The following is a 23,423-nucleotide window of genomic DNA, read 5'->3' on the forward strand; positions in this document are numbered from 1 at the left end:
TCTCATCATTGATTTTCCTGTATTTGGCTCCTTTCATTGTTCCCTCTATCCTTACCAGTCGCCCAGTCCCTGCTGCTGAAAAATATCCCCATAGCATGATGTTGTCACCACAGTGCTTCACTGTAGGGATGGTGTTAGACGGGTGATGAGCTGAGCCTGGCTTTCTCCAGATATAGTGTTCCGCATTCAGGCCAAAGAGTAAAATGTTTTTCGCATCAGACCACAGAATCTTTTCCCTTATGCTCTCAGAATCTTTCACGTGCCTTTTTGCAAACTCCTGGTGTGCTGTCATGTTTTTCTAAGGGGTGGCTTCTGTCTGGCCCCTCTCCCATAAATCCCAGGTTGGTGAAGTGCTGTAGAGTCTATTCTCCTTCTGGCAGATTCTCCCATCTCCGCCAAGGAACTGTAGTTCTGTCAGAGTGGTCATTGGTTTCTTGGTCACCTTCCTGATCAATGTCCTTCTTACCCGGTTGCTCTTTTTGGTCGGATGGCCAGCTCTAGGCAAAGTCTGGGTAGTTCCATTTGTTTTTAATTCCCAATGCTGGAGACCACAGCACGTTTGGAAACTTTCAACACTATAAAAATGGTTTTCTACCCTTCCCCAGATATATAGTATGCCTCATTACAATTCTATCACTGAGATCTATGGACAGTTCCTTGGACTTCATGGTATAAGTTCTGCTCTGACATGCAATGTCAACTGTGGGACCTTCTGTAGACAGGTGTATTTCTTTATAAATAATGTCCAAACAATTGAATTGGCCACAGGTGGTTGTAGTGACATCAAGTTTTAGTGACATCTCAAGAATGATCAATGGAAATTGGATGGACCTGAGCTCAATTTGGAGTGTCATTGCAAGGGGTGTGAATACTTATCTAAATTAGATATTTTTTTTAAATGTGTTTTACCTTGTCATTATGGGGTACTGTGTGTATATGGATGCAAAAAATATATCTTTAATACATTTTTTATTCTGGCTGTAACACAACAAAATGTGGAATAAGTCAAGGGGTATGAAAACTTTCTGAAGGCACTGTATGTGGAACTGCATTATTCATACAGTGATAAGTTTCCACAGCCTCTACTGTGACATTTGCCATTTAGACAAGGCATGATAGACTCTTTCCCCTGGTGAGTGACATTGCATCCCACTGACTCAGTTGACATTTCCATGGTTACATTTTTTATTTCCCTTCAACATGTGAGAGTTGCATCCATTTAAAGAGAACTCACAGGGAGGGAGGCCAGTACTGCACGAGCCGTGGCTGGGCTCCTCATGTCTTAGAGAGCAATGTGGAGCGTCGGTACTAAGTGGTTGGGATTTGCTCGAAGAGCATCAGCTCGTGTTAATGACCTGCAGTCTTCAGCAGGGCTTATCCATTCAAATCAACTCCACAGAGAGGATTTCTCAAGTCTGTAATAAGTGTATGGAGGTGCTTTAAAAGGGAGAGACCTTAGTCTTTCCTCAAGCTGTGGAGCTTAATCGTTCCATCACAGATCTCTGTGGTTTCACTTTAAGGGCCTGTTGACTATGACAAGCAACACACTATCACAATTAACGTGTGTAGAATTATATTACAGTATGTCAGACTTACCTCATGTTTAATTGCATACAAGTTTGGATCCTTCTAAATAGTCTTCTAACATACATTAAACAGTTGGCTTTCCATAGCAAACATACAGCTAGAGACATTTGAAAACTGAGATTAGGGTTTTCTACACAATTGCATTGGCAGCACTCATCAAATCAAATCAAATGTATTTATGAAGCCCTTCTTACATCAGCTGATATCTCAAAGTGCTGTACAGAAACCCAGCCTAAAACCCCAAACCGCAAGCAATGGAGGTGTAGAAGCACGGAGGCTAGGAAAAACTCCCTAGAAAGGCCAGAACCTAGGAAGAAACCTAGAGAGGAACCAGGCTATGAGGGGTGGGCAGTCCTATTCTGGCTGTACCGGGTGGAAATTATAACAGAACATGGCCAAGATGTTCAAATGTTCATAGATGACCAGCATGGTCAAATAATAATAATCACAGTGGTTGTCGAGGGTGCAACAGGTCAGCACCTCAGGAGTAAGTCCGTTGGCTTTTCATAGCCGATCATTCAGAGTATCTCTGTTGTCTCTAGAGAGTTGAAAAAAAAGCAGGTCTGGGACAGGTAGCACGTCCGGTGAACAGGTCAGGGTTCCATGGCCGCAGGCAGAAAAGTTGAACGTGGAGCAGCAGCACGGCCAGGTGGACTGGGGACAGCAAGGAGTCATCATGCCAGGTAGTCCTGAGGCGCGGTCCTATGGCTCAGGTCCTCCTCCGAGAGAAAGAAAGAATTAGAGAGAGCATACTTAAATTCACACAGGACTCCAGATATAACAGACTGACCCTAGCCCCCCGACACAAATGACTGCAGCATAAATACTGGAGGCTGACACAAGAGGGGTTGGGAGACACTGTGGCCCAGTCCGACTAAACCCCCGGACAGGGCCAAACAGGCAGAATATAACCCCACCCACTCTTCCAAAGCACAGCCCCCACACCACTAGATCGACATCTTCATCCACCAACTTACCATCCTGAGACAAGGCAGAGTATAGTCCACAAATATCTCTGCCATGGCACAACCCAAGGGGGGGCGCCAACCCAGACAGGAAGATCATGTCAGTGACTCAACCCACTCATGTGACGCACCCCTCCTAGGGACGGCATTGAAGAGCACCAGTAAGCCAGTGACTCAGCCCCTGTAATAGGGTTGGAGGCAAAGTATCCCAGTGGAGAGAGGGGAACCGGCCAGGCAGAGACAGCAAGGGCAGTTCGTTGCTCCAGTGCCTTTCCGTTCTCATTCACACTCCTTGGCCAGACTACATTCAATCATGGGACCTACTGAAGAGATGAGTCTTCAATAAGGACTTAAAAGTTGAGACCGAGTCTGCGTCTCTCACATGGGTAGGTAGAACATTCCATAAAAATGGAGCTCTATAGGAGAAAGCCCTGCCTCCAGCTGTTTGCTTAGAAATTCTAGGGACAGTTAGGAGGCCTGCGTCTTGTGACCATTGCGTACATGTAGGTATGTACGGCAGGACCAAATCGGCTTTGTAGGTTAGCAGTAAAAGCACGGTGGCTAGGAAAAACTCCCTAGAAAGGCTGGAACCTAGGAAGAAACCTAGAGAGGAACCCGGCTTTGAGAGGTGGCCAGTCCTCTTCTGGCTGTGCGTGGTGGAGATTATAACAGAACAGTAAGTGTGACTTACTGTAAGTGACTGGAGGGAAGAAGAGAGCTCCTTCCCACTGTGAGTCTATTAAGATAGAAAATCTGGCATCTTAGTTAGCTGGGCTTTGAGCAGCAACAGCTGAGTCATACATTTGATATTTCTTTAAAACATGTTTTACTTTGTCAATTTTGGGTATTGTGTACATAGATGATACAAAAAAAATATTGAACTTTTAATTCTATTCTGGCTGTAACAAAACATGTGGAATAAGTCAATGGGTATGAATGCGTTCTGAAGGCACTGTATGTGCAAATTGGTGCTGCTTGAGAGAGGAAGTTATAATCCAATGTCAAACAGCCTGATCTATGTTTTTTTTCTAATTTTACACAAACAAAGCTGTTATACTGTATATAAGAATGTTCAAAGTATAGCTGAGCAAGGTTTATGTTGTTTCAGTAACATTTGTTTCACTTCAGCTGTTTCTTGTCTAGTTATCGTAACATAAGCGAAAGTCGCTGAAACAACATGCAAAACATGCGGAGCTTTGCACAGACTAATTTTATTTTGGTTTGGTTTTTGTTGGTTTTGAATCCATGTATTTGTCACTGTTTTTATCTATTGGGACCTCAAAAATTTGAGAAAACTTTGAATAAATCATGTTGGGCACTCAATCAGAAGTAAAATATATTGGTTTTGGATGTTTACTGTGGTGTAATCCAAATCTATTTAAAATACAGGTATAATACATGTGTATACAGTACCTTACACTGCTTTTGGTCCCTTTTCTAATTCATTTCAATGAGAAGTGTGCAATCCCCTGAAAATGTATTCCCCATACATGTAGTTGTAACAAAGTTCGTCTGTTGTTTGAAGAGAGTCAGACCGAAATGCAGCGTGTAGGTTACTCATGACTTTTAATGAAGATAATGCGGTACATGAAATAACTGAAAATACAAAAACAACAAACGAGTGAAACTAATTACAGCCTATCTGGTGACTAACACAGAGACAGGTACAATCACCCACGAAATACAACGCGCACTCAGGCTACCTAAATACGGTTCCCAATCCGAGACAACGAGAATCAGCTGACTCCAATTAGGAATCGCCTCAGGCAGCCAAGCCTAACTAGACACACCCCTAATAATACACACTCCCAATTAATACAAACCCCAATACGAAATACAACATATAAACCCATGTCACACCCTGGCCTACCCAAACATATAACAAAAACACAAGATACAATGACCAAGGCATGACAGTAGTAATGAAAAAAAAACATGTCAATACATTATATAATCTGTTTCAGATCAAGTCAATATTTAGAAAGTCCCACTGAAATAGACTCTAAAATATAATAATACAACATTTCGTCAAACTAGACATATTTCCATGTTTGAAACAATCATATCAATATGCATGTGCTGATGTTCCACTAACAGGGATCAGAGTTTGATCTACCATTGAATTGTTGATAGCAAGCTTCCTATTACAGAGCCTTCAGAAGGTATTCCTATCGCTTGACTTATTCCACATTTGTTATTACAGCCTGAATTCAAAATGGATTAAGTATTTTCTTCTCACCCATCTATGCACAATACCCCTTAATGACAAAGTGAAAATGTGTTTTTAGAAAATGTTACTAATTTATAGAAACTTAAATACAGAAATATCTCATATACATAAGTATTCACACCCTTGAGTCAATATTTTGTAGAAGCACCTTTGGCAGCGATTAAACTTGTGAGTTTTTCTAGGTAACTCTCTAAGAGCTTTATCATTGCTAGACAACCATTTTCAGGTCTTGCTATAGATTTTCAAGTGTATTTAAGTCCAAACTGTAACTCAGACATTCAGGAACTTTCACTGTCTTCTTTGTAAACAACTCCAGTGTAGATTTGGCCTTGTGCTTTAGGTTATTGACCTGCTGATAGCTGAATTCATCTCCCAGTGTCTTGTGGAAAGCAGACTGAACCAGGTTTTCCTCTAGGATTATTATGCTTGTGCTTAGCTCCATTCCATTTATTTTTTATCCTGAAAACTCCCCAGTCCTTAACGATTACAAGCATACCCATAACATGATACAGCTACCACTATGCTTAAAAATATGGAGAGTAGTACACAGTAATGTGTTGTATTGGATTTTCGCAAAATATACTGTAACACTTTGTATTCAGGACATGCAGTTAATTGCTTTCCCACATTTTTTGCAGAATTACTTCAGTGCCTAGTTGCAAACAGGATGCATGTTTTGGAATATTTTTTATTCTGTATAAGCTTCCTTCTTTTCCCTCTAAAATGTAGGTTAGTATTGTGGAGTAACTACAATGATGTTGATCCATCCTCAGTTTGTAACTGTTTTAAAGGTACCATCAACCTAATTGTGAAATCCCTGCACAGTTTCTTTCCTCTCTGGCACCAGAGTTAGGAAGGACACCTGTATCTTTGCAGTGAATGGGTCTATTGATACACCATCCAAAGTGTAATTAATAACTTCACCATGCTCAAAGGGATATCCAATGTCTCCTTTTTGAATGTTTACCCATCTACCAATAGGTGCCATTATTTGCGAGACTTTGGAAAACCTCCCTGGTCCTTGTGGTTGAATCTGTTTTTGAAATTCACTGCTCAACTGAGGGACCTTACAGATAATTGTATGTGCGGGGTACATAGATGGGGTAGTCATTAAAAAATCATATTAAACAATCCATGCAACTTATGTGACTTGTAGAGCACATTGTTACTCCTGAACTTATTCAGGATTGCCATAACAAAGGGGTTGAATACTTATTGACTTAAGACATTTCAGATTTTCATTTTGTATTCATTTGTAAAAATGAAGAAAAACATCATTCCACTTTGACATTATGAGGTATTGTGTGCAGGCCATTTCAATTCAGGCTCTCACACAACAAAATCTGTAAAAAGTCAAGGGTTGTGAATACTTTCTGAAGGCACTGTATATAGTCATGAAGTGACGTTACAAACCATACTCATTATTTCTGTCTTCTGTCCTATAGGATATTTGACAGTAACCATTGAGCCCCTTCCTCCTGTTGTTGTGGGAGAGACTGTCACCCTGAAGTGCAACTTCAAGACTGATGGAAGACTTCGAGAGATCGTGTGGTATAGGGTAAGTAAAGCAAGTTCATACACTATACTGTATATGCATGCCATGTACACCAGCCTTTCAATACTAATCAGTGTGACTTAATCCATTTAATTTTTATTTCATATATTTTATATGATGTAGGTATTTAACTCTTGACCAAATACCAATTAGCCTCTCTTCCTCTAGTGGTATAGTGTGACAAATTCCAATTTTAAGAATTAATAAGGGCCAGGTAATTCATGCCAGGTGTGAAGGGTGTCACTCTGGCTTTTGGTTAGGAATATGATTTTACTCTCAGTTATGCCCGGATATTTTGCATAAAATAGAAGCTAATGTGACATTAATAGCAGATGATTACAGTTCAGAGGTTTTATCTACTGAAACAATGGTGTTCCAAAGAGGTCACACCGAAGCACTTGGATGGATGTCAATGCAGCAACAGCTGTTAGCTCACGGCCTGATTATTTCATTTACTCAGAACTCCCCAATTATGCGGCGGTTAGAATTATACAAGTACGCAGTATGAAATATGCTATATTTATTCTGTGGAATTCTGCAGTCATACAGTTTGGACAAAATATATTTGCAGCTTTGCGCTTTTCTTAAATAAAATCAAATCAAATGTATTTATATATCCCTTCGTACATCAGCTGATATCTCAAAGTGCTGTACAGAAACCCAGCCTAAAACCCCAAACAGCAAGCAATGCAGGTGTAGAAGCACGGTGGCTGGGAAAAACTCCCTAGAAAGGCCAAAACCTAGGAAGAAACCTAGAGAGGAACCAGGCTATGTGGGGTGGCCAGTCCTCTTCTGGCTGTGCCGGGTGGAGATTATAACAGAACATGGCCAAGATGTTCAAATGTTCAGAAATTACCAGCATGGTCAAATAATAATAATCACAGGCAGAACAGTTGAAACTGGAGCAGCAGCACGGCCAGGTGGACTGGGGACAGCAAGGAGTCATCATGTCAGGTAGTCCTGAGGCATGGTCCTTGGGCGCAGGTCCTCCAAGAGAGAGAAAGAGAGAAAGAGAGAATTATAGAGAGCATACTTAAATTCACATAGGACACCGGATAGGACAGGAGAAGTACTCCAGATATAACAAACTGACCCTAGCCCCCCGACACATAAACTACTGCAGCATAAATACTGGAGGCTGAGACATGAGGGGTCAGAAGACACTGTGGCCCCATCCGATGACACCCCCAGACAGGGCCAAACAGGAAGGATATAACCCCAGCGTTTTTTGCAATTCGTTTTTTCTTGAACCATTTTTTGTTGCTTTGATGTGTGTCTGGGGACATTGTCCTGCTGGAATAACCACCACCTTCAACAGAGACCCATTTTGGACACTGGGTTAAACATTCCACTCCCAAAAAATCTTGATAATCTGCTGATTTCATGATGTTTTGCACACATTCAAGGCCACGAGTACAAGAGGCAGCAAAGCAACCCCACAGCAGTATCGAACCTCCCCCATGTTAGATTGTTGGGAGGGTGTTCGTTCATTTGGTCATTGGTAAACATAAGAAGACCCCACTGCTGAACGAGACACAAGAAAGCCTTATTGAACTTCTTATAAACCCACCTAACCAAGTCTAAATCCTAGGGGAAATATTATGTGGACACACCGCTGTTTGGCTAAAAAGCACAGGGATAGTGCTTGATAAATGTAACCACTCTCAAGTTCATAGACATAGATCTGGATGCAAGGACTGACCGTCCATTATATTAAAAAATAGTTTTAACCATGTTTTGAGGCTATACAATGTTTGCTACATTTAGCTAAAACAAGATAATATTTAGCATATTTTGCAATCAATGGGTACATATCATTCATTTGTAAGTCCAAAAACAGATGTATCTACTGCAGATTGCCCATTTAATTGCCCATAATTTTCCAATATGAGCATCCTACATTTTGAAATACAGGTCATTATTCTAAATGTAAATCTGTTTAAATAGAAGTGCATCAATGACCAAGTTTAAATGAAATGTCTACGATAAGTAGACTTGACGCTATCCCATTGATCTTTGTTCCCTTAACTGTACTGCCTCAACATTGCTGATTATTGAGTCAAACTACAGTGCATTCGGAAAGTATTCAGACCCCTTGACTTTTTCCACATTTTGTTATGTTACAACATTATCCTAAAATTGATTAAAAAAATTTATAATCAATCTACACAAAATACCCAATAATCATAATGCGAAAACTGCTGCAAATATATTAACAATAAAATACCAAAATACCTTAAGTATTCAGACCCTTTGCTATCCAGACCCATATCAAACATCTCCAATCGAAAATCAAATCAAGAATCGGCTTTCTATTCCGCAACAAAGCCTCCTTCACTCACGCTGCCAAGCTTACCCTAGTAAAACTGACTATCCTACCGATCCTCGACTTCGGCGACGTCATCTACAAAATTGCTTCCAACACTCTACTCAGCAAACTGGATGCAGTTTATCACAGTGCCATCCGTTTTGTCACTAAAGCACCTTATACTACCCACCACTGTGACTTGTATGCTCTAGTCGGCTGGCCCTCGCTACATATTCGTCGCCAGACCCACTGGCTCCAGGTCATCTACAAGGCCATGCTAGGCAAAGCTCCGCCTTATCTCAGCTCACTGGTCACAATGGCAACACCCATCCGTAGCACGCGCTCCAGCAGGTGTATCTCATTGATCATCCCTAAAGCCAACACCTCATTCGGCCGCCTTTCATTCCAGTACTCTGCTGCCTGTGACTGGAACGAATTGCAAAAATCGCTGAAGTTGGAGACTTTTATCTCCCTCACCAACTTCAAACATCAGCTAGCTGAGCAGCTAACCGATCGCTGCAGCTGTACATAATCTATTGGTAAACAGCACACCCATTTTCACCTACCTCATCCCCACAGTTTTTATTTATTTACTTTTCTGCTCTTTTGCACACCAATATCTCTACCTGTACATGATCATCTGATCATATTTGCCTACCTCCTCATGCCTTTTGCACACATTGTATATAGACTCCCCTTTTTTCTCTGTGTTATTGACTTGTTAATTGTTTACTCCATGTGTAACTCTGTGTTGTCTGTTCACACTGCTATGCTTTATCTTGGCCAGGTCGCAGTTGCAAATGAGAACCTGTTCTCAACTAGCCTACCTGGTTAAATAAAGGTGAAATAAAAAAATAAAATAAAAAATGAGACTCCAAATTTAGCTTTCCATTGATATATTATTTTTCCATTGATCATCCTTGAGATGTTTCTACATCTTGATTGTATTCAATTGATTGGACATGATTTGGAAAGGCACACACGTGTCTATATAAGGTCTCACAGTTGACAGTGCATGTCAGAGCAAAAACCAAGCCATCAGGTCGAAGGAATTGTCCATAGAGCTGCAAGACAGGATTGTATCGAGGTACAGCTCTGGAGAAGGGTACCAACAAATGTCTGCAGCATTGAAGGTCCCCAAGAACACAGTGGCCTCCATCATTCTTAAATTTAAGATGTTTGGAACCACCAAGACCCTCCCTAGAGCTGGCTGCCTGGCCAAGCTGAGCAATCGTGGGAGAAGGACCGGTGAAGCATGATGGCTGCAGCATCATGCTGTGGAGATGTTTTTCAGCGGCAGGGACTGGGAGACTAGTCAGGATCGAGGGAAAGTTGCTTCGGGACAAGTCTCTGAAGGTCCTTAAGTCATGTCTTTGAGCTGGACTAGAACCTGTTCAAACATCTCTGGAGAGACCTGAAAATAGCTGTGCATCGACACTCCCCATTAAAACCTGACAGAGCTTGAGATGATCTGCGGAGAAAAATGGGGAAAACTCCCCAAATACAGGTATTGCAAGCTTGTAGCTTGGCTGTAATTGCTGCCAATGGGGCTTCAAGAAAGTACTGAGTAAAGGGTCTGAATACTTATGTAAATTTGATATATAGGTATTTTTTATTTTTTGGTTGCAAAAATGTCTGAACACTTGTTTTTGCTTTGTCATTATGGGCTCTTGTGTGTAGATTAATGAGGGGATTTTTTTTTAGAATAAGGCTGTAACAAAATGAAGTCAAGAGGTCTCAATACTTCCCAAATGCACTGTATATGGTTGAGGCAGTGACACTTCTATTATGAGATTTCCTGTTAGATTGTTTCTTTTATATAGACTTTTCTTGGAAGAAAACCTTTTCTCTAGGTTCATCTTTACAAATGCTGACATTTCAAGACAGGACACAAAAAGACACTTTTACATATCAACCTCAGTATAATACATAATGTTTTCCGCTTTGAAAATGTCATTGAATCAGGAAGGATTTTGAGGGTTTAGTTAAGTTTATATGGAGTCCTTACCTTTGTTGGGCTTTTAAGTTTCTTGCTCTCAAGCGTTATTCTACAATGTTTACATTTGGTGCAGATATGAATGCAGAGAATTTGAAGTAATTTAGTTTCTCTTGATCAATGCAATGCTTTTTACACAGTGAAACTGTCTTCTCTTTGGGGAAATGGGTTTGGAAGAGGAAAGTTAATAGAATGCACATTTACTCAATAATAGATCATTTTTAATGTAGTCCTCACTATCGTTTTTGCCAGGCAGGAACCAGACTGTCTTGGGATTTACAGCTGTAGTGTAAAACAATCTCCACTCACTGAGAGTGAGGCTGTCCACATCAACTATTGGTTAGTGAGGAAAATGCAAAGGTTGTAAAGAGAAACCAGGCTCATCTCTCTTGTGCACACTACTCAATGCAACAGCTCATAAATTATCCACACTCGGCTGCCAAAGTTTCTTTAATCTCTGTCTTTTATTTGGCTAAACTGTCGACTTCTAATTTCCCCCCCACGTTCAAATGTAACTGGGGTTGACGCCCACCTTGGGAATCATCATATCTAATCAAAGTCTGGCCAACGAGACAGAAGCTGAATGAATTAAATACCTCAGCTAGCCTCATTCATTACCAGGGTGCCGTTATCTTAACAGATTCTGTTTGAGGATTCTGTAATGCACACCAGTGGCAGCCTGCTCCTTGAAACCATGCACATCCTTAGCATTGCTAAGACCTAGTGTAGCCACTCAAGATAATCAAGATTGCTATTGAGAAGCTTTCAGGCTGGCCTAATAGAGTACTACTGCGCAGTATTTTGGTACGTAGAAAGATATACAATAGTAATCTCTTCTTAATTTCATTGTTAAAAGCTTTTACTGCTATTCAAAATTGTTCATTTGATTTTTTTCAACAATTCATGTGTGGCATTTGACATTGGGCATACACCTGATAAAGATATTTGTGAACATCACATAGTCAGACAACCTGCATATACTGATGGAAGTTCAATGTGCTTGTTTTTTTTGTACCGTTTTCTGCATGCCTCTTTTTATAGTTTGGGAATGTAATATTGTTTATTTGCACCTTATAAAGAAGCTATTCAGATCAGCACAATGCCAGATATCTCCCAGGAAGGTAGAGCAGATTTGCATCATACTCTATGTCAACACAATGTTTATGTTAGGGATTTCTCTGTGAGAGGATATATAAGCCCCTGAATCACACAAAGCTCAGCTCACTTGGAAGAAACCCCATTTGGGGCTAAAAGTAATTTTGGGGTAAATATTGGAAAATGGATGACTACTCCAACATCCAAGATTATTGTTGCAACAATAATGCAAAATGGCAGTTTATACAATTTGTATCCAAAAGTAGAATCGGAAGAATCTTCAATTAAATATTTCTAGCGGTCTTGGTGCGGTAGCTCTAGTGAAGAGCAAAAAAGTCAAGAAAAAACAGGTGGGCTATAATACATGAGAGGGCTCACTCAACAATGAGTGTTTTCCCATCTATTGGATGTTTAAATGTATTAGTCAGACCGAAGCACTAATGCTCCTGAAGCAAACACATAAAAGCATCTTGAGTGCATGTTATATTCCACTGAGAGCCACATTCATGTATTGTGCAGTGGGTTCTGTCAGGCCATGGATTAGGCACTGTGGATATGTAATACCATCAAGCTGTCCTCAACATTGTAATAGCATTTCATCCTGATGGGGCTACAGATAGAGTGGAGGAGAGAATCTCTATCAGCTCTGAAACCATCCTGAACATGTGCAGTAGGGACATGGAAGGATACGATGCTGGCTGGGGAGGCCTGTGGAGACTTCTCCTCACTGAGACTCATGGCAGCTCACCTAATGCTGTGCTTGTTCTGATTATGTCACTCTAATGAAGAGATACCCATGACCCTCTCCCTATGGGGACCTCAGTAGTGCTGGCGGTGACGGTGCAGGGTTTCCGCTTGGATGCCTGTTGAGTGTCATTCTGCATTACGCTTAATCTTCCCTAAGTTAACCTCTCTCTATATATCCCTCATCCCCCTCTCCCTCGTCCCCTGTCTCATTACCACATCCCTCCACCCACTCTGACAGCACTCTTATGGGATCATCTCTCTGGCCAGCATAGCCAGCATAGCCTAGTGCTCTAAACGTGGGCCTTTTACCACTGACCTATCTGATAGGCTCATGTGTGTGAATGAATGCTATCTCACTCATATGGTCCACATGGTTCAGGCATTTTAACGTCAGCCTGTTCCATTATGAATCACGTCTGGTCTTCAACATGCTCTTTGTCAATTTGAGCTCTATTCTTACCCTCATTGTTAATAATAGTAATTCTTACAGGGGAGAGAGAGAAGATGCTGTTAAGATACTGTTTTGCTTTCAACAGTGTGATTATAGACATGGCAAGCCATCTGTGATGTTTAAGTTCAAGTAAATTATATGAAAATAATTTATGTCATTCATGAGCCTTGTCTTGATTAAGTTGAATTCTAGAGTATTGCCGTGTGAATTTGGTTAGACACTTGCTATTGTTCCACTTGAATAGATCACATGGACTCTCATGCAGAAATTACTGTTGATTGACAAGTACAGATTGCAAGGAGAGAGAGGTGATTTAAAGACAGACAAGGAGAGATGTACAGTAAGTGCTGCTCTTCTAAATAGAGGTAGGCTATATTGAAAGTAAGCCTATCTCAGAATTTCCTTACTGAAAGGACTTTGATGTTTGCTGTCACTAGTTCAGTGCGCTGTAATGGGAGTAGCACTTATTTGGTGTGGAATCCATTTTCTTTTTCACTGATTTTGCTTTTCTTCTGTGTAATACATTACAGTCTCCCACGAGTGCTTCACTTGGGACTATTAGACAATGAGAAACCAGTTATTTGAGAGAGGTAGCATAAATGATTAGGATATATGAGAAGAACATTGAATCATATTTATCTCTGCTAAATACAGTGCTATGAGCATGAACAATGAACCTATAACTACCAAAGGAGTAAACAAAGGAACGCAAAGCCGTCATTCTCTGAGAACTTATATTCAAATGTGATATACTGATCAATACTGTACCTCCCCCTCAATAACCATCCAAACTTTTGTTGGTAAATGTTAGCTAACTGCTTACACATCTTTCAGATATGGAAACATGGAAGTTTCCTGGAAATATATATTATTAAAATACATTGTTTCAGTCCTTCCGTTTGGTTTCCTTAGAGAATTAATTAAAAAAATAAGTGTTTCCTAACACACTGTGACCTGATTCCTGCAGTCTAAGCTGGAACATAAAAGCAATCGTGGCATGATGATGAGAATGAGAGAGATGCTGCTGCTGCCCACACAGACTCCCCCTGTACCTCATCCTATTCTAATATCTCTTACGTTTACACTGTCTTTGTTTGTGCATCAGATTTAACTTGTGGCCCACATTTCTGTACACATCCCATTAAAGATATTGACACTGAAAGAGCACACGATCATGGGTATGCAAATTACTTTTCACTTGGCAGTAGTACAACACCAAGTGCATTGTCTAAGGGCAAAATCTATAGCTGGCTGGACTATTCAGTCCAGAGTTAAGTGGTTCTGTCCAAATATATGTACATTTGAACAGGGAGAGGATGGCTTATTTGATACTTGACGCAGAAGTGGTGTGTTTCTCTCTCCGGTAATCCTGTTTCCTGACTGCGGAGAGACGAGGGAGGCGTCACATTCCAAATCCGAGTTGGAAAAACTCAGAGACGGGGTTGCCCAGGCAACAGGAATCTGCGAGCACAGTAAAGAGTTCTCTGACTGTGTACACACAGCACACTCCTGTGGTTTTTTTTGTGTGCCCAACTTCCTGCTGCTTTAAACCCCCAAGTGTAATTGTGTCATTGTAAAAATGGCTCAGTTAGTTGGAGTATCTCGATTGTATTCGGATTCAACCCCCCCCCCCAAAAAAAATATATATATATATATTATATATATAAAGTGTTCAACAAATCTAAATATTTTACATTTTAGATTCTTCAAAGTAGCCACCCTTTGCCTTGATGACAGCTTTGCACACTCTTGGCATTCTCTCAAACAGCTTCACAAGGTAATCACCTAGAACGCATTTCAGTTAACAGGTGTGCCTTGTTAAAAATGTACTTGTGGAATTTCTTTCATTCTTAATGAGTTTGAGCCAATCAGTTGTGTTGTGACAAGGTGGGGGTGGTATACAGAAGTTAGCCCTATTTGGTAAAAGACAAAGTCCACATAATAGCAAGAGCAGCTCAAATAAGCAAAGAGAAATGACAGTCCATCATTACTTGAAGACATGAAGGTCAGTCAATCTGGAAAATGTCAAGCACTATGATGAAACTGGCTCTCATGAGGACCAACACAGGAAAGGAAGACCAATAGTTACTTCTGCTGCAGAGGATAAGTTCATTAGAGTTACCAGCATCAGAAATTGCAGCCCAAATAAATGCTTCACAGAGTTCAAGTAACAGACACATCTCAACATTAACTGTTCAGAGAAGACTGCGTGAATCAGGCCGTCATGGTCAAATTGCTGCAAAGAAACCATTACTAAAGAACACCAATAAAAAGAAGAGACTTGCTTGGGCCAAGAAACACGAGCAATGGCCATTAAACTGGTGGTACATGAGTCCAAATTTGAGATTTTTGGTCCAACCACCGTGTCTTTGTGAGACACAGAGTGGGTGAACTGATTATGTCCACATGTGTGGTTCCCACCGTGAAGTACGGATGAGGAGGTGTAATGGTGTGGGGGTGCTTTGCTGGTGACACCGTCAGTGATTTATTTAGAATTCAAGACACACTTAACATCTGGTTTGGGCTTAGTGGGACTATCAATTGATTTTCAACAATACAATGACCCAACACTCCTCCAGGCTGGGTAATGGCTATTTGACCAAGGAGAGTGATGGAGTGCTGCAGCAGATGACCTGTCCTCCACAATCACCCGACCTCAACCCAATTGAGATGGTTTGGGATGAGTTGGACTGCGGAGTGAAGGTAAAGCAGCCAACAAGTGCTCAGCATATGTGGGAACTCAAGACTGTTGGAAAAGCATTCCAGATAAAGCGGGTTGAGAGAATGCCAAGAGTGTGCAAAGCTGTCATCAAGGCAAAGGGTGGCTACTTTGAAGAATCTAAAATCTAAAATATATTTTGATTTGTTCAACACTTTTTTAGGTAGTACATGATTCCATATGTGTTATGTCATAGTTTTGATGTCTTCACTATTATTCTACAATGTAAAAAATAGTAAAAATAAAGAAGAAACACTGAATGAGTAGGTGTGTGCAAACTTTTGACTTGTACTGTATATATACATTTGAAGTCGGAAGTTTACATACACTTAGGTTGGAGTCATTAAAACTTGTTTTTCAACCAATCCACAAAGTTCTTGTTAATAACAAACTATAGTTCCAACAATTGTTTACAGACAAATTATTTCACTTATAATTCACTGTATCACAAATCCAGTGGGTCACAAGTTTTCATACACTAAGTTGACTGTGCCTCTAAACAGAAAACGATGTCATGGCTTTAGAAGCTTCTGATAGGCTAATAGACATAATTTTAGTCAATTGGAGGTGTACTTGTGGATGTATTTCAAGGCCTACTTTCAAACTCAGTGCCTCTTTGCTTGACATTACGGGAAAATCAAAAGTAAACAGCCAAAACCCCAGAAAGAAAATTGCAGACCTCCATAAGTCTGGTTCATCCTTGGGAGCAAATTCCAAAGGTTCCACGTTCATCTGTACAAACAATAGTACGCAAGTATAAACACCATGCAGCTATCACCGCGCTAAGGAAGGAGACGTGTTCTGTCTCCTAGAGATGAACGTACTTTGGTGCAAAAAGTGCAAATCAATCCCAGAACAACAGCAAAGGACCCTGTGAAGATGCTGGAGGAAACAGGTACAAAAGTATCTATATCCACATTAAAATTAGTCCTATATCGACAGATCCTGAAAGGCCACTCAGCAAGGAAGAAGCCACTGCTCCAAAACCCCAATAAAAAACCAGACTACGGTTTACAACTGCACATGGGGACAAAGATCGTTATTTTTTGAGAAATGTCCTCCTGTCTGATGAAACAAAAATAGAACTGCTTGGCCATAATGACCATCGTTATGTTTGGGGGAAAAAGGAGGAAGCTTGCAAGCTGAAGAACACCATCTCAACCGTGAAACATGGGGGTGGCAGCATCATGTTGTGGGGGTGCTTTGCTGCAATAGATGGCATCATGACGATGGAAACTTATGTGGATATATTGAAGCAACATCTCAAGCCATCAGGCCTTCATGGTCAAATTGCTGCAAAGAAACCACTACTAAAGAACACCAATAAAAAGAAGAGACTTGCTTGGGCCAAGAAACAAGCAAATGGGTCATCCAAATGGGTTATCCAAATAGACAATGACCCCAAGCATACTTTCAAAGTTTTGGCAAAATGGCTGAAAGACAACATAGTCAATGTATTGGAGTAGCCATCACATATCCCTGACGTCAATCCAATAGAACATTTGTTGGCAGAAATGAAAAAGCGTGTGTGAGTGACGAGACCTACAAACCTGACTCAGTTACACCAGCTGACCAGAGAAATGAGCCAAAATTCACCCAACTTATTGTGGGAAGCTTGTGAAAGGCTACCCGAAACGTTTGACCCAAGTTAAACAATTTAAAGGAAATGCTACCAAATACGAATTGAGTATATGTAGATTTCTGACCCACTGGGAATGTGATGAAAGAAATAAAACCTGAAATAAATAATTCTCTCTACTATTATTCTGACATTTCACATTCTTAAAATTAAGTGGTGCTCCTAACTGACCTAAAACAGGGAATTTCTTCTCGGATTAAATGTAAGGATTTGTGAAAAACTGAGTTTAAATGTACTTGACTAAGGTGTATGTAAACTTCAGACTCCAACGGTATATAGTGATGGGTGAATCTGAATAATGTGTAGCAGCTTAAAAATATATCTGGATTCTTAACCCAACAACTGATATACACTGAGGTATACACTGAGTATACAAACATTAAGAACACCTGCTTTTTACATGACATAGACAGACCAGGTGACTTCAAGTGAAAGCTATGATCCCTTATTGTTGTCACCTGTTAAATTCTCTTCAATCAGTGTAGATGGAGGGAAGGGGACAGGTTAAACAAATGATTTTTAAGCCTTGAGACAATTGAGACATTGATTGTGTATGTGAGCCATTCAGAGGGTGAATGTGCCAGACAAAAGACTAAAATTGTCAAAGTCATGTGTATAGGTGGCAGGGAAGTCAGGCGCAGGAGAGTGAAAACAAGTGTAATGGAGTCCTTTTAATGTATGTCCACTAAACATGCTCCAAAACACTAAATGTACATACATAAGAAACAAGGGTACGAAGACCCGTTGCACACCTATACAAACATAAACAACACTGACATAAAACAATCTCTGACAAAGACATGAGGGGAAACAGAGGGTTAAATACACAACAAGTAATGAATGGGATTGAAACCAGGTGTGTAGGAAGACCAGACAAAACCAATGAAAAATGAAAGATGGATCAATGGTGGCTAGAAGACCTGTGACGTCGACCGCCGAACACCGCCCGAACAAGGAGAGGCAACGACTTCGGGAGAAGTCGTGACAAAAATGCCTTTGAAGAGGGGAATGGCAGTAGGTGCCAGGTCTGTTTTTTTCTTTCTGTTTTTTCAAACTCAACAATTTCCCGTGTGTATCAAGAATGGGTATACTCAGTGTAGATCATACGGTGCAAAGACACATTGCTGTATTAACAAGAATAGGACATATTCAGGCAGTGAATGTAATTTATTTGGATATTGTCTATAACTCTCCACATAAATGAGTGAGTACTATTTTAGAAAGACCAATGACATTTGTTCCAGTTGGTAGTTCTTCTGAACATGGGGCTGAAATCCATGTTGACTCTTTTGGTTGTTCACTGATACATTTATGTTTGAAGCTGGCCCAGTGGAGTCGCATACAGCACCATGATCATGAATCTTGCAATCAATGATCCAAGTAGTTGTTTGACATGCTCAGATGTTTAAAGACAGTTTAGCATTTGTTTAATAGACTTTAACTTTCAGAGATGCATTGTTGACCTATTATGCTCTATGGGATCGGTGTCCCTAAACCGGCACAGTTGTTGCTCAATATGCAATAATGTGACTAGAATGCCATTGTAAACAACAGCCAAATTTCCTGGACATAGACATGTCTTATATGGGCAGAAAACTTTAATAATTGTTAATCTAACTGCAGTTTCCAGTTTAAAGAAGCTACTACAGCTAAAAAAAACACCATGCTATTATTTGAGAATAGTGCACAACAACAAAACACTTTTATCACAGAAACTGGTTTGAAACATTCACATCTGAAGGTAAACAATGTACTTACATTCGGTAATCTTGCTCTGATTTGTCATCCTGAGGGTCCCAGAGATAACATGTAGAGTAGTTTTGTTTGATAAAATCAAGTTGTATATTCGAATGTAGGAACTGGGTTCTGCAGTTTGACCCCACTGCTATCTCCGGCTCCACACCCACCCTGCACGGCCATCTAGATATGTGAAGGTTAGTGTATTTTCTGTAAGGAAGCTAATGATCCATCATGTATGACATTCCTGTGAGTGTGTAGCCTCACATTTTTTATTACCATAACATTTTTGTATGTTCTCCATAGTTATGTACTTGAAAATGTAGAAATTGACCAATTCGGCACATTTTGGTAAACTCCTGGCAGACTTGATACAAAATATTGTCTAGTGATGTAATTCTTTACTGGATCAGTCTGACATTTTGCAGACACGCTGCTGCCATCTAGTGGACAACATCTAAATTACACCTAGAATCCTTCATCACTGTCTGGTCTTTCTCTTGCATTTCAAAGATGCAAAATATTATGGAATGTTGTTATTGTTTGTTTTTTGTTTGTATTGTCTTTTACCAGATCTAATGTGTTATATTCTCCAACATTAATTTCACATTTCCGCAAATTTCAAGACTATGCAGATCCTTGCTTCAGGGTCTGAGCTACAGGCCGTTAGATTTGGGTATGTCATTTTAAGCGGAAAATCGAAAAGTTAGTGTCCGATGCTTAAGTTTATGTTGATAATGGGGTTATTGTCCACTCAGATATTTGGGTCCTCAGCCACCCCTAATTTCATCCACTGAAGATCACACTATGTAGATGACCCCCCCCCCCAACATAATACTATTTACTAATGAGTACTATCCTTGTTAATATGTTGTGGAAATTGCAATTAGTTCTAGTTAGATAGGCGGTGGAATGATATGCATGATCTATGTTTCCAAAAGAAAAGGAAATCTTCGAAATACATTGGAAGTTTTATTATTACAGTCTGTTATAATGATTTTCCTGGTCTGGCTGGTAATTACATGAGCATGTACAATTTAAATAGAAACCGGGTATAATGGGACATATGAAACAGCACTGATTTCTAATCAGTTCCTTTGCTGTTGATTCTTATCCCTGGGTGTTGCAAAGTAGTTATACATTTGTCATCAAATTTCTGCAGTGAAAATCATCCAGTAATGCTTTTGATCTGAGACTTTGGCAATGTTTATTTAAATAAAAATAACTATTGCAGTGCGTTCCTTTCCGATGTATACTTTACATGAAAATAGAAAACTTACTAAAACAATGATAAGAGTCCACAGCCTGTTCCTAACAAAAGCCTCTGTCATAATCTCAATCAGTCTCTTGCTCTCTGGTGAATCTGGCCCCAAGGGGATAGTGGAGATAAGGTGATATAGATCACTGCACCACAGCCTTCCCTTTTGAGGATGTCACCATGGCAAATAAGCCGCCTGTTCTATATTACATTATAATTACTCTGCTGTGTCAACAAACTGCAAGAAGTAATTTTTCACTCATGATGCTGGGACCGAAGGCATTACATCTGTATGTTTCAAAGGTAATTAGGGTAAACGCATGGTATTGTTGCACTGTTATCAGTGAATAAGCACCATCTCCTCACATTGAATTCCTTTTCGATCGCCCAGGATTCTGACATAATCAAGTATACTTAAGTATAATCAAGTATACAGTACTGTAAGTATACTTACAGTACTGTATATAATTCATTACGTTATACCTCTATGAGCATTAACCTAATTGGATGACTCATTGAAACATACTTGAACTGTTTCTGACGTTCCTGTGTAATCTTACACTACTCTCCATCTCAATACTTACAATTTATATAATTCCTCCCATGATGCAATGAACCATATTCATGGATTATAGTGGTGCAGACGACAGGTCCAATTCTGTATTCCGTTCCTCAGTGGTTTGTGTTATCTAATGATGCTGAAGAAAAACATGACATACTCCTCCTCTCCACAGAAACATAAAGCTCTGGTAACTTTTAGAAAGCTTGGACAACGACAATCTCCAAAGTAAAACCACAGCAGATTTTCTAAATCCATTTTGCTATCACAGAATGATCAAACATGAAAGTGATTACTTAGCGATTAGGAGTGGATCAGGGGCTGATTGTGACATTTGCCTTAGAGGGGGAAGAGATTTCCATGCTTTTGAGTCTTAGCAGTAGCCTGTTTGTAAATACAACTAAGTGAGTTTCTCTGGGGACATTGGAAAGAGAGACTGGTTCCGGGAATGAATGCCAAACACCAAACTAAAAAGAGCGATATACTGAACACAAGGATGTCATGGCAACCTCCAGCAATGGGAGAAGAGGCATTTGAACCAGACAATATACCAGACCATTTACAGGATAACAGGATAAAAGCATTAGCTTATCTTTAGTGTGTGTGTGTTTGTTTGTGTTGTGTGTGTGTATGCATCAGTAAGAGTCCACAAATGCTCCCCTTATTTACAGTAGATCAGCCACAAATATTAAGTTAGGAGAGGGAGCTTTCAGAGGACCACTTAATCTGGGTGAGGCCGAGGGAGACATGATGCCGCTGCTTAAATCCTGCAATTTGCCGTCAGAGGCTTTTGGACATAGTCGTTTGCACTTTGTCATTTTAGAGGGATAGGGAGGTCAGCTGTGTCAGTTATTTGGGCTCTTTGTTGTCTTTAAAGGCCGTTTAACATGGGTATCATGCTGAGACCTCCATCTCTGCTTTCAGAAGGGCCAGCAGGGAAGAGAATGGTGAATAGCCCATATTTTTGTAAGGCATGATGTATGACGTTGTCCAGCTTTTATAGAGGCACAGAATAACAACACTAAATGGTTGTTACCATCATTTAATCCACCCTTAGTAAAAAAAAAAACATTTTTGGGGATTTGTTGTGTGTAGTTCAGCAAGAGATTGGTTTGAAACTCCTTTTGATAGAAACTCAAGTGAGTGGTTAAGTCAAGTGTTGGTGACTGACCGGAATCAATCATTGCAGCTGAGGTCCAAGTCTATAATTGGTGAGGTGAACAATAATTTCCTCCTGGTTAGTCCTCTGGTCACTCCAGAAGTTACAACCTCTGCCCTGCACCACTCATGCACTGACTGTATCTACTGTATGACTTTATAAGTTTCACTCTCTGGGGTTGTTAATTTCTCTTTTAATCTGTCCCTAACTTTAGCATGCCCTTCCCCATTGGGTGCATCTCTTGTGGCCTTTCTTTGAAATAATCCAGTGGCTGCCTTATCCGACCTTTACAGTTTCCCCAACTGTTTCCATGATTCACTTTTTAATACCCCCTTATCAGCTCTATAACCATGTGACTTTTAGAACCAACCAAAGTGCAAAATTACTCTATGTGCTATTGTGTAGTGTCACTCAGGCGAAATATACACTACCGTTCAAAAGTTTGGGGTCACTTTGGAAATGTCCTTGTTTTTGAAAGTAAAGCACAACTTTTCTCCATTAAAATAACATCTAATTGATCAGTGTAGACATTGTTAATGTTGTAAATGACTATTGTGGCTGGAAACGGCTGATTTTCTTATGGAATATATTTTTCATATTATTTTGCTTTACACTGTTACCTTAGGGTTGTAACAAAAATCATATTCCCCCTAATCTATGCACAAGAACCACAGCCGTTTAACACAGGAATTGCATCATCTACAATGAGTAGGGATGATAAGTGAAAATGAGTCACATTAAGCACCAAAGCATGTGTGAAATGGACTGAGATACATTGTTGTATTTAGCTTCTTTGTTTACATTATCAATGGACACTATTATAGTATAACGATTTTCTCTGAGATTGTGTCACTGGTTTTATAGTCTGATATGTCCATTAAGGATGAGGTAGGGCAGTGTGTGTGTGTGTGCTCTGTAATGTGAATAATTCTTCAGGCATTTTGAATCATTATATTTTTCTATACACTATTTGTCCATTGTTTTTATCATACTAGGACTGATCTTGACAAGCTTTCAACTATTTATACAGATGGCTATTCTCTGTCCTGTTGTGTAAATGGTTTCTCACTGGTTGCCATGAATCATTGTCTGTATTATAGCTTGCCTGGCAGACCCCTTATGTAGTTAAAGGAATAAGGAAACAAGATGACAAATGCCATGACAATTATAAAAACTCCTTGACTGGGCTACCTGAAAACGTCATATTTGTTTCCCGTGTTTGCTTTGTTCCAGCAACTCTCAGCCTGCCAAATGGAGAGAGATAGATATCTCAGTCTCCCCATGAGCTAGACCAAAGTAATATTCCTAAGGTCAACTTCATCCATTGTTGGACTACCCCTGATTCAATATTGTGATGATAAAGAAGCAATATTCTATATTCAAGTACTATTTTGTGTAGAAACATGCATCCATTTAGT

At 40.0% G+C, this 23,423-nt stretch overlaps 1 protein-coding gene across 2 annotated transcripts in view; it reads left to right on the plus strand.

The window, feature by feature from the left end:
- LOC124031382 (immunoglobulin superfamily member 21-like) overlaps positions 1–23,423 on the plus strand; it is a 283,359-nt gene that overhangs the window by 99,261 nt on the left and 160,675 nt on the right. For both annotated transcript variants that reach the window (XM_046342539.1, XM_046342541.1), the window contains exon 2: positions 6,228–6,340. In XM_046342539.1, coding sequence (XP_046198495.1) covers positions 6,228–6,340 — 113 coding nt within the window. The remainder of the gene's footprint in view (positions 1–6,227; positions 6,341–23,423) is intronic.

Source organism: Oncorhynchus gorbuscha, linkage group LG03 (assembly GCF_021184085.1).
Source record: "Oncorhynchus gorbuscha isolate QuinsamMale2020 ecotype Even-year linkage group LG03, OgorEven_v1.0, whole genome shotgun sequence".
Taxonomy (NCBI): domain Eukaryota; kingdom Metazoa; phylum Chordata; class Actinopteri; order Salmoniformes; family Salmonidae; genus Oncorhynchus; species Oncorhynchus gorbuscha.